The following is a 12,200-nucleotide window of genomic DNA, read 5'->3' on the forward strand; positions in this document are numbered from 1 at the left end:
GGAATACCTCTCTGCCAAATTTCAGGTAATTCTGTTCAGCCGTTCGGGCTGTAGCTTGGACTAAAGGTCCTATGGAAAAATGCATGGGGAAAACGTGTTTTGGGACCCCCCCTTTTTCTCAGCCCCCGCTTGACGAATCCCCCCGAGACTTTCAGGGAAGGAGTGGAGCGGAGCGCCCCACCTATTTTGAAAATTTCGCGAGGATTCGTCAATCGGCGCCAAAGTTATTCCAAATAGAATGTTGCGGATTTCCTATGGAAACACGATCCTAACTATAACTATCTACTGGCGACCAAGGCCACCAAGTACCAGATAGGGCAGGGCAAGGTTGTATACTTTGGCCACCTGGTAGATGGAGCCCAGGTTCAACCATTGGAGAGCAAAATCCAGACCATTGTGGACTGGGTTGCTCCCACTACCCAGACTCAAGTCAGAGCATTCTTGGGCCTAACCGGGTACTACAGAAATTTTGTAAAGGGATATGAGTCTATTGTGACTTCCCTGAATGATCTGACATCAAAACGAATGCCCAAGAAAGTTCAGTGGACAGTAAGCTGTCAAAAGGCATTTGATGCCCTAAGGCAGGCCACGTGCATTGCTCCCATCCTGCAAAGTCCTAACTACTCCAAAACTTTCATTGTCCAGACAAATCCATCTGAGATAGTGGTAGGGGTAGGGGCTGTGTTATCACAACTTAATGCAGAGGGCCAGGATCAACCAGTAGCTTTTATCAGCAGAAGGTTGACCCCCAGGGAGAAACGTTGGTCAGCCTTTGAGAGGGAGGCCTTTGCTGTGGTCTGGGCCTTGAAGAAGCTGAGGCGATACCTGTTTGGCACTCACTTCATTGTTCAGACAGACCACAAGCCCCTCTTATGGCTTTAACAGATGAAGGGTGAAAATCCCAAACTTTTGAGGTAGTCCATTTCCCTACAGGGGAAGGACTATACAGTGGAACATAGACCTGGGAGTAACCATGCCAATGCAGAAGACGCTCCAGCTATTTCCACTTAGAAAATGAAGACTCAATAGGGCAAGGTTAGTCTCATCTCCTTACAGTTGAGGGGGGGGGGGGGGGAGTAGGATCTGCTTTTATGGTTATCCCCCACAATTTGCCTGGTGCTGTGCTTTTTCTGACTAGTCTGACTGGGATCCTGCTAATCAGGACCCCAGTCTCTCTGCTTTCTCCCCTAAATTGTTATGGTAAGTACTTAGGTGCATCCCAGATTGGATACTGGAGTACCATTAAAAGTCCCTAGTATATGGTACTAAGATACCCAGGGCATATGTCCCCCATAGGCTGAAGCATGTAGTATGCCACCTATGGGAGACCTTTCAAACTGTCACTACAGGCCTGCAATTGCAGCCTGTTTAACCTAAATCTAGGGTCACTGCACTTAAAACCTACAAGTCACCCTTCAGCAGGCCTTTTCAATCCTGTAGGCCGGGTGCCTGTTCTAAGTGTGAGGGTGCCCCTGCATGACCAGAAGACCCCTACAGCCTTAGGAGTCCATTCTCCCGGGTTATGAAAAATAACATATGGAGGGGCACAGCGTCATTAAGCGATGACCATCAAGAAACTGGATGCAACGAACCCTGTCATGTTTGGTATAGGATAGGATAGGATAGGATAACCATTTATATAGCGCAACGAATGCCGAAGCGTCTTGGCGCTGGTAAGCAGAGAGAGAAAGACCCCATCTTAGCAATGGATCTCATCAAAAAGCCATGTTTTTAACAATTTTCTGAAAGCTTGATGACTATCTATTAATTTCAAAGAACAAGGAAGCTTGTTCCAGAGACTAGCAGCATGGAAAGAAAAGGCTCTGCCGCCCCATCTAGCTTTCCTGATCCGCTTTATCTTAATAAGGCTTTGAGTAGAGGACCTAAGTGCCCGACCCGGAGAGTAAAGGAATGAGGAGCTTCTGAACATCATTGGCTCCCCCCCCAAACACAGCTTATGTACTAGGCATAAAGCCTTAAAATCTATACGCTGCTGAACCGGGAGCCAATGTAGTGTTTTGATTCCCTCAGCGATAGATTGATCTCTGGGGACGTCTAACAGAAGTCTAGCTGCAGCATTCTGCAGAATCTGCAGTCTCCTCATCAGAGTCTTATTTATCGCTAACAGCAAGGTGTTGCAGTAATCCATTCTAGATAGCACAAGGGCCACTACCACAGTCCTGCGAAGGTCAGGTTCAATGAAAGGAAAGATCTTCCGCAAGGTCCTTATTAAATAGGAACAGGAGGACGCAAGGTTACTGACATGCGCTGAGAAGTTAAGCTGGTTGTCAAACAACACTCCCAAATTTCTGACCTTGGGCACGGGACAGGGGCATTCCCCGGCCTCTGCCGGCCACCAAGATCCATTCCACAAAGGGGTACCCTAGCCAAACTCTATAATCTCCGTCTTCTCAGTATTGATTTTCAGGAAGCTCTCTCGCATCCAACTCATAATTTCCAAAAGGCAACTATGGAACTTAATAGCCGTGTCATTCGATTGTTCAACAGCTGACACTATGAGCTGGGAGTCATCAGCATAGGAGATTATCGGAGATAAGGCTGAGCCCTGCGGTACTCCACACGGAAGATGGAAAGTATTTGACTGCAAGCCGTCCCATAGCAAGCTCTGCTCCCTACCTTCCAGATATGAGGATAGGAGGGCCAGTGCAGCTCCCTGAACACCAATCTCCTGGAGCCTCCGAATCAAAACCGCGTGGTTAACAGTATCGAAGGCAGCTGACAGATCTAACATCACCAGGACTGCCCGACCTCCCCCGTCAACTATGCTACGAATTTTTTCTGCTGCCACCAGAAGTGCTGACTCCGTAGAGTGTTGTGCGCGGAAACCGTGCTGAGAGGAGTCAAGCAGATCGTAGGAAACCAAATATGCCGTTAAGGAGCGATTTAACTCCCTCTCCAGAATCTTGGCAGCCATAGGCAGTGCGGCAATTGGACGATAGTTCTTTAAAATATGGGGATCTAGCGTGTTTTTTTTTAGCAATTGTCTAATTATTGCCCTCTTCCAACTTGAGGGGTAACAGCCGGATTCCATTACTTTATTAATTAACTGGGACAGCTCCTCCGCAATCAACTCAGCTGCAAGATGAAAAACTGAAGGGGGGCAGGGATCCAAGGGTGATCCTGATTTAATTAAAGTGATCAGCCTACACGTTTCCTCCTCTGTAATGGGGGCAAAATTTACTAAGGCCAATATTTCCCTTAGGGCCCAGTTCCTGCCTCTGGCCGCTACACTCCGAGCCGGGGGACGAGCTCATAAACTCATTGTAAATTATCTGTACCTTATCCGGGAAGTACACAGCCAACTTTTGGCGTGTTTCTAGGTCAGGTCGATAAGTGTTATCCTGAGGTGGCTTAGAGAGGTATCAAACATGTTGGAAACATACCCCCATACCGTAAAAGGTGTGGGAGGTATGACTCCAAGCACTGTAAAAGCCCTTTGTTAGGCTCTCAATGCTCCTGGTACCAGCCTTCTAGACCCGGACAGCACAACATGGCTGCAGCCTCCTGCTGCTGAGCCAAGCTCGAGTAGGGGACAGCAGAACAATAGGTATCCTGTCACAGGGAGGTGTGACCACCTCCCAGACAGGGTTAAACGTATTGGGGCTGGTTGGGAGCTCTTGCCAGCATCCCTCAGGCTGCTTGAAGGGCACATTTGGTGCCCTCCTTGCATAGTCCAGTTCAAACCAGCCGCGCTGGCACTAAACTGGACAAAGGACATGGAAGTATACTCCCCACTGTCCAACCTCTCCCAAGGGAGGGAACCCTGAATCGTTCAAACCCTTTCCTTAGGGTACTTAAGGGCTTACCTGAGGGTGGGTCCCTACATTTTTCGTGGGACACAATTCAATTCAGACACCACTTCAACTTCCTCCATCTGGGTACGCTGGGCTTCGCTCTGGGCATCAAGGCTTCAACCGGGAAGACTCCTGCTGCTTCTGATCTCTTCGCCCTGCTTGTCTGCTGCAACATCAGTGCCTGTGCTCCATATAGGAAACATTCCAAGACCTGTGGGCATCCAAGACACCTGAAGGAATCTCCCTTAAAGTGAAGGAGTCATTTTCCTGCAACTGCAGGCACTGCAACTATGCTGACCGGTCTGCTGATCCGGGGCTTCCACAGACTATGAAAGGCTCAGCAACACAGGTGATGGTTCTTCACATCCCTCGAGGCCTGCCGTGTCCTCTCACCAAGTTTGAGGCCAGTATCCCTCGTCGGAGCCGCAGGACCCGGAACCCCTGTGCACCGCATCAAGTTGCTGTTGCAAAGGCTTGTTGGCCTACTTCCATAAAGATCTTGGGGCTCAAAGTAGCCCCAACCCCAAGCATCTCCAGTGACCAGAATCTTCGACCACACTGCATTGCTTGCACCGTGAGCCTGCTTCTTTGGTGAGCTGCTCGAGGTCCTCTTGCAACTCCAGTGCCCCTGGCCTGTGGGTCCTGTTGAGGGTCACCTTTGAACTCTTTGGGCTCCCCTGATTGCTCAGGCCTGCCCTGACTCCCCTACTTGTGGTGAGACCCCTGGACCCTGCTGGTTCTGACATTGCACCTTCTTCACTTGCCACGTTGTTTGCAGTTGCCAAGGCTTGTTGGTGCTCCCGATGGACACCAACCCCTCAACTCTCGACATCCGATGTGGGACAGCTCGTGAACGGCTCTTGGTCTTCCACAGTGTTGCCTGGTCCTCACAGCTGCAGCTCCAAGGTCACCGTCATCTTTCCTACAACACCCGACATCGGTGGGCACTCGTCTTCCGTGCCCCCTGGTCACCCCCGAGTGACCTAGACTGTCCCCTCTGCTTGCAGGTACTCTCCACCTTGAATCCACCTTTTGGTTCCACCGGACTCTTTCACCTTCTCCAACAGCAGCATCTTCCTGGAGTCTCCCATTGAGTTTGACTACGGTTTCCGACGCCACTTCACACTTATGCACCCGGCTTCCCTGGTGAAGGTAACCTGGTTCCAATGGTATTCACGGGTGGGGTGGCTCTCCAACCTCTTGTCTTCCACGGGGTTTCTTCAGGGTCCACTGGGACGGGTCCTCTTTCTTTAAAAGTGCAACCGCGATTTACACATTGATTTGTATGGAGAACGCGGTTGTATACGACCTCTGTGGGGCTCTTAGATACTTACCTTGGGTGGTTCCTTGGGTCCCCGGCACTTCTACGTCCTCTGAGTATTGTCTTGACTCGAGCCGTGGTTCGCATACCACTATTTTGGTATATGGTTGAGTCTCCTCCTGGGGGGACCACTGTGTATTCTGCCCTACTTACCTGTTCCTATTGCAAAGTATTGTGTGCATTGTGTATATCTCCGGCTAGGAGATATCTGTATGTGTTAGTGAGTGTCTTACAATAAATACATATTTTTATAAATACACTGTGTGGTCCTTTTGCACTTAATCTCTACCTGAAGGCTGCTCTCCACAGATGCCACTTAGAGAGCTTTCTAAAGTTGTCCAAGACCACTAAAATCATAATATGGGTTGTCTGGATCAGTGCAAGGTGTCCACTTACATAAGTGTACATCATATACTGAGCCAGCCTCACACACCGGCACAAATTAAGCCCTGGATCTCGCGTTTCTACTCAGAGAATAAGGGGATGGATCAATGGTGCCCCCTGCCACTCGCCATAGTAATTGAGTCGCTTTCGAACCAGCTGAGACAGGGAACTGACTTCATTGGTTTAACTGTAGGTAGCAATACTAACAATGTGTCAATAAATGCTGACATGCTGCTGCTCCTAGATGACTTCCCCACAGAGATTGGAAGAGAGAGACTACCAAAAAGCACTACCAGTGGTATAGGTATACAGCTCTCACAGAGACCTACTAGACAAGAACATAAGACCTGAAATGGCAGCACTAAAAGCAGGGGTGAACTTCAGCGAAATGTTACCATGTCAGTGACAGGAAGGATAGCCCTATCCAAAATGGCAGCATTACACTGCTTGTTATCCTACTTCACAGAGCAACCAGTACGGATTCGAAGATAAGTCCTCAGGAACTGGTCACTATACTGCTGGATCTGCTACAGCGCTCACAAAGGAGCAGAGTGATATTAGCAAAACTCTGGTACACCCTAGTATGGAGGGAGGCTTATGAATTATACTACTTAGCGGCACAACTATAATGGGCAGCAAGATGGGTAGATGAAAGACTGATGGGAGGGAAGGGAAATGGCAAGGGTACTCCTTTACTGAAGGAACTGATGAACATATTCCTCATACCCTGGAGATGGCGGGTAGCCTGCAAAAGCTACTTGAGATTCTCAAATAAATACTGCCATGAGCTATGCCTGCAAAGCACACATTTATGGAAAACGTATGCACTGGTGGTCAACCTGCTGGAACTGTCAGCCCTCTGACACAGAGGAGACTGGGGGCTCCAGATCTCGGAAAAGAAGAGGCTTTCACGGATAGGCGACCTATATGAAGGAGGTAACCTCCCAGACTTTCAAGACCTAATTAGTGTCCATGGCAAATCAACTGGACATTTCGCTATCTAGCATTACAATTGGTCAAATGAAAATCAGTAATGGGATTGAAGATAAGAGATGTGCCCACCCTACCCAAATGGAGACATGGGGATTACCCAGGTGGACAGACTGCAAAGGCACATTGCTACACATGGAAACTAATAGGGGGAGAAAACCTGATTTTATCCAGGAGTAGAACACAATTGTGTCTGCATTTGCAGAAGACAACCTAGAAGATGGGCAGTCCTGATCACTGATTTGTAGAGAGGGACACACCACATAGGAGGAAAGACATAGCCTTGGTGGTCTAAGGTGTTTTACTTACAAACATGATGTAACAGTCAATAAGCTGCAACCCCGGCCTTATAGTCCCAAACAGAACTGATCTGAGACCTAGATAACTGTTGTTATATATGTTAATGTTCAGGCAAACATACTTTGTTAAATAAGTGCACTAGGCTAGTTACGATAGAGTAATGATCTAATGACAGCAAACTGATGTTATACATGAGCTTCAGTGCTGATGTAAATATAACATGACTGTGTCTGATGCACTATCTGTAAAATAGTAGAATTTGTTTGAAAAAAATACAGTGCTTCAAGCAAGCCCTTGTTTTTTATCAAAATTAAATCAGTGCAAAACATTACTGCTAAACTTTATTACTGCTGTCAATCGGCAAAAACACTAGTGACAATAGGTCACATGCAGGTCGAGTTGCGTGAAACCCAAGAAGGGGAAAGGTGATGCGGGTCCCAGGACCAAGCCATGATAGTCGGTTCGATTTTACCTGGCTTGAGAAGCCCGGGTGAAAAGTGGTCCTTGCTGTCCTTGGTGCTGAAGGGAGAGCTGCAGGAGAATTGGTTTTACCGCTTACACAGTGCTGGTGGAGAACTGGGTGCAAAAAGTCAACAACAAAGCCACTACCGAAGTTGGATGTAGGTTTTGCAGTGTTCCTTCAAGATGCAGCGTCAAGTAAAGGAGGTGGTTGCCGGACTGGCGACCAACAAGCCTTGGCAGCGGTAAGTTCAGCAGAAAGTTATTTCAACGTCTGTCAGTCTGGGGCAAAATGGTGGCTGGCTGAAACCTGCTGGAGGTCAGGACTACATTTCCCACCATACACTGTACCATCTACTCTAGGGTGATCCCTCAGAGTGCCCAACAGCCAGCGATTCTTTGGTTCCAGCATGTTGCTTTTACTATGGTGTGCAGGAGATTAATGCCACTAGCCCAGGGGAGTCTGGAGTTGTCTTTGGCTCTCAAAGTGGTCCCTTTGCCTGGTAGAACCGATCTTTGGTCCAGGATGACTCGCAGGCCTGCTGTTCCAAAATGGTTACCAGAGGTGCAGAGTATCACGCCGTTGGTTTATGCAGCTCATGTTGTCGCAGGCTTTGGTCTCTTCTTGAGTCCTTTGTTGCAAGTCGGATCAGAACAGAGGTTCTGGCGTCAGGGATAGCCCTTAATTCCAAGATTCAAGGCTATCGGTACAATTGGCCTATGAGCTACTAGCCCCGGCATCTAATCTGTCCCTGAGGTGACCACATCTGGGGGGGGGGGGCAGGAGGTCTTGCCTTTTCTAACCAGAACCCTCTATACTGCCACTTTTTTAAAATGGCAGTAATCTTTCTTAACTGTAAAGATCAGGTAGGCCACCTTACAGGTGTGGCTATACTTCTGGGAGCATACACCTCCTGCATACCTAATTTTACCTCCTGCCCAGGTGCAAATGTGCCTGGGGGCAGGGGGACGGATGTTTCCTCCTTTAGGAAGTAGCCTGGTTGCATATCACAGGCGATTAAGGCATTGAAGTTCACCGCCTTGATGTGCCACTTCACGAGCCATCCTGTCAGGGAGGGAGGTGTGACCCTCTTCCCACCCAGGCTGGGTGAGTGGCATATATTTAAACATAGTGCATTAACTTTGCTGCACACTGTGAGGACAAAGTCAAGTTCAAGCAGTTTGCAATGGCAGGCCTGCTGTCATTAGTCTGCTTGAGTCACTCAGGGTGGCATAAACAATGCTTTAGGCCCTGGTGACCCCTTTAATGCCCATGCTCCGAGTACCACTGGTAGCATATACCATGGACTTATAAGAGCGTTTAAGTACTGGCCAATTGGGGTTGCCAATTCACGTGTATCAATTTTAAAGAGAGTACATAAGGCCTGAGAAGCAGGCTTCAGTGCATTTTTTAGTCATAGTCATCAGCTTTGGAGCAAAAAGTGTGTGTGTGGGGGGGGGGGGGGGGGGGTGACCATACACAAAGGGCACTTTCCTATAGCAGGGATGTAAACAATGGCAGCTTTGCAGATGCCAGCATACAGGGATGATAATAATGCACAACGCAAAGCAGGATGCAACAGCAATCACGTCTGGCCAATTGGTTCCCTATCACATGCTAATCCATTCTTTTTAGCTACCGGCACGCTGCATGTGAGCACGTTTAATCCAATGTTAACAATGTAAACAGTGTTACCTCAAATCCAAAGCAGACGGCTGTTTCCTAAAGAGCGAGAACAGATATGCCTTTCATTCTTTAGCCCCGCACGTGATGTACATAATTTTGTGCCCTGAACTGGTGAACCTTAAAATGGCACAAAGCGAAGAAAATACCTTGAAACAATAAACGTGTCACCTTTTTGCAGCGCCCCATACTGTCACCCATTTTTCTTCCGTCCCTCCTACCCACACACGTCTAACCAGCTCTTAAGGTTCTAAAAGGGTATGCCAACAATATGTATTTTTCAGGGTCACAGTTAAAATAAGTACATACAATTATATTTGTCCGACTCTTTAAATGAAAGTCACTCAAGATAAATGCCGTCCTATCCAATCCCCTAATGTTACCTATGGTTGTGCAATCATAACTACACCACCATGGATAAAACTGGACCTTTGGTTTTTATTTCCGCATTCCAGGTCGTAATTCATCTATTGAGAGAGATTGAGATACGAGTGTCTGGCGCTTTCCATGGAGGTTAGCCAAGGAGGATTGTTGAGGCGTGAGTGTCATACATAGGAAGTGCCATGAGCCAAGGATGATGGTTGAGGCGTGAGTGTTAGAGGAAGTGCCATTCATATCATGCTCAATCATACCGCTCCCTCCTACAGTGACTTTTGCTGCAGGTGACGTGTTCACTATTAGCAGCGCCATCTCTGTCGGCACCAGCCTTTCCTCTCTGACGCCAAGTCACACGTTCCCCTTTTGGGACATGTTTAAAAAATCCAGCACAGCCAGGTTTATCAATTCTCACGCACTCTGGTGCCATTTATTTTTTTTAAAGGTGACAGCAGCCAGAGCAATATCTCAAATCCGCAAAGCAGAATTCTGCAATCTGAAACATGTCAAACATTAACTAAAGCAGAAATAGAAAGAACCCAGCGTGAGTCTTCGGAGGACCGGTCACCGTTGTGAGAGCACGGCGGCCATAGCGAAACAGCAATTTTCCGAGACCGGCAGAAATTCTGCCGAAAACGCAGCATCTTTCTATATAATTTTAATTCACGAAAGTATGAGACAGTCGGAGTTATAGCCTACTTCCGCTACCGAATAGTAAAGGCTACTTTTTTACTTTTTAAGCAAGTATTTGGCGGAATGCATTATTCTACTAATTTATAAATAAACATATGCTTTTTATCAAAACATCTACTCACACATTTTCATTACACATACTATTAACTAGAACACCCTAATGCCTCACATTAAACAAACGCCACTCCAATATGGCGGACGAGGATCCTGACCACTGTATGCAATAGGATGCGGAGAGTAGTCCAACCGGTCCGTGGCCCATTTGACAAGTCTGTCCCGCACCCTGTGTGTGGAGACGGTGGAAAGAACAGAAGTACCAAAGAGACCTTACCGGCTAATCTGAATGGCGGAAGAAGAGGGGGCCATTGCCTTTTCCAGGGACATTCTTCAGAGGAGCGAAACGAGATGCGGGAGCTGCTGAGGAGACGCGAGGAGGTCGTTGCTTAGTGGCTGCCGGGAGAGATGCTGATACTAGCAGCAGCAAAAAGGGAGGGAAGCAGAACTCACCTGCTTCGCAAAAAACTACTGTCAGCACTCCCAGCAGCCCTCTCAAAAAGACTGCACCAGTGGGTTGCATCTTCTCAAGAAAGGAAAATAATGCATAAGTCAACACTACGAAACAAAATGTTGTCAAAGTAAACCTATACCACCATGAAGTGGATGATTAAATATATGACTAACCTTAAACCTGGACAGCCATGAAATATCTGGTTAAAAATATGACCTATTGCATTTATTATGACTGACAAGATTCTGTTTTTTAATTTATGAATTCCAGAAGAAAAAAAATCAGTGTGCATGAAATGTGAAATTTAGCTAAAAGTTAGAAAGAACTAAGTGTATGCGTGGAAATAGTTTGGTCAGCGCATTGGCACATGCAGCATAAACATCCTCATTTCTCCAACTGCGCATTTTACAGTTCCCAGCTTAGTTTTCAGTGTAAATTCAATTAAAAGAATCTTTATTCCGCCGATCTGGCCATAAAAGACAAAATAAAAACGGAAATCAAGCACATAGAAATCCATCAGAGATTAAAATCATCAATGAATACACAATTAAAACAGCACAGCTCCTCGGACAGAGATTAACATATGTCAATAAAATAAAATTCCTGGATGTTTATATAATTGTTAAATACATGGATCATAAGGACTCTAAAATTCCAATAAACGTAATATTATGCAAGTGACCACACTGAAAAACAAATGACACTAATAAAAGTAGGTGATTTCCTCGAGCTAGGGATAATATTTAACCTCCATTGATCTCCTTGCTCTTATAGCAGCTTTTAAAAAAAACATACACTAAAGCAAAAGATCAGAGTATTCAGCAATTGTAAATGATGTAAGGTCTCTCTACACCTACACTGATCAAGGGTTTTTTACAATGGGGACCTTGGCGTGAGCCGGGTGTCCCCCTGGGATGATTCACGCGATGGTACAAGCCACGCAGCGAGATAGGGCAGGTAGGTAGGGGGCGGGGTTAGTTGGGCTGTTATTTATAGGAGTGCGTTGGGCAGGAAAACACTTACCTGAGGCGAATTAGGCGAACATTTTGATTGACCCACCCTCCCACCCCTTTCTGTTATTGTTTTTTTTTGTTTTGTTTATAAAAAAAAAAGAAGTTTGCCTTCACGTCACGTTAGGACAGGTAACAGTTTTTTCCACCTTATGTGTGTGTCTTGTATGCGTTTGTTGGAGTTTGGATAGTCTGGAGCGAGCTTATCCTTCCCTCTGGGGTGGGGGGAGGGTGGACGAGAAGCTTTACAGGTAAACCAAAATGAGGAAAAAAGGAAATGATGCCATTGGGCAGTACATGGGGTATTTTATGGAAAGTTTGGTTGGGTATTTTGGACTTGGTATTGGGGAAAAAATGTTTTAAAGCATATGATAATGTGGATTTTTGTCTTAATAAAGTTTGTTTAGGTGATAGAGTTTTATCTGTTTACCTGTCTTAATAAAGTGACCTTTTTTGCTAAGTCAAAGTTGGTGTGGATTGTCTTATTGCACGATGGCTTGATAAAGTGCTTATGTGCAATCACAGGGACAAAGTGGAGCAGCACTCCCCTATGGCATACGATCTTACATAGCACAAAAGCCTCCAGACAGTACAGGATCTAAAACAAAATAGCAATGATCTCTCCCAGTGCGTTATTTCAAGTAAAAGGTAATCTGCTGAC

The 12,200-nt window shown here is 46.6% G+C and overlaps 1 protein-coding gene across 1 annotated transcript in view; it reads right to left on the bottom strand.

Annotated features, from left to right (window-relative positions):
• The window catches only part of ACOT7 (acyl-CoA thioesterase 7), a 1,181,269-nt gene extending 1,170,747 nt beyond the window's left edge, over positions 1-10,522 (bottom strand). The window contains exon 1 of the mRNA XM_085608890.1: positions 10,353-10,522. Within this exon, the coding sequence (XP_085465016.1) occupies positions 10,353-10,405 (53 nt within the window). The 5' untranslated portion in view covers positions 10,406-10,522. The remainder of the gene's footprint in view (positions 1-10,352) is intronic.
• Positions 10,523-12,200: the final 1,678 nt, after the last annotated feature.

This window comes from Triturus cristatus, chromosome 1_2 (assembly GCF_964204655.1).
Source record: "Triturus cristatus chromosome 1_2, aTriCri1.1, whole genome shotgun sequence".
Taxonomy (NCBI): Eukaryota; Metazoa; Chordata; class Amphibia; order Caudata; family Salamandridae; genus Triturus; species Triturus cristatus.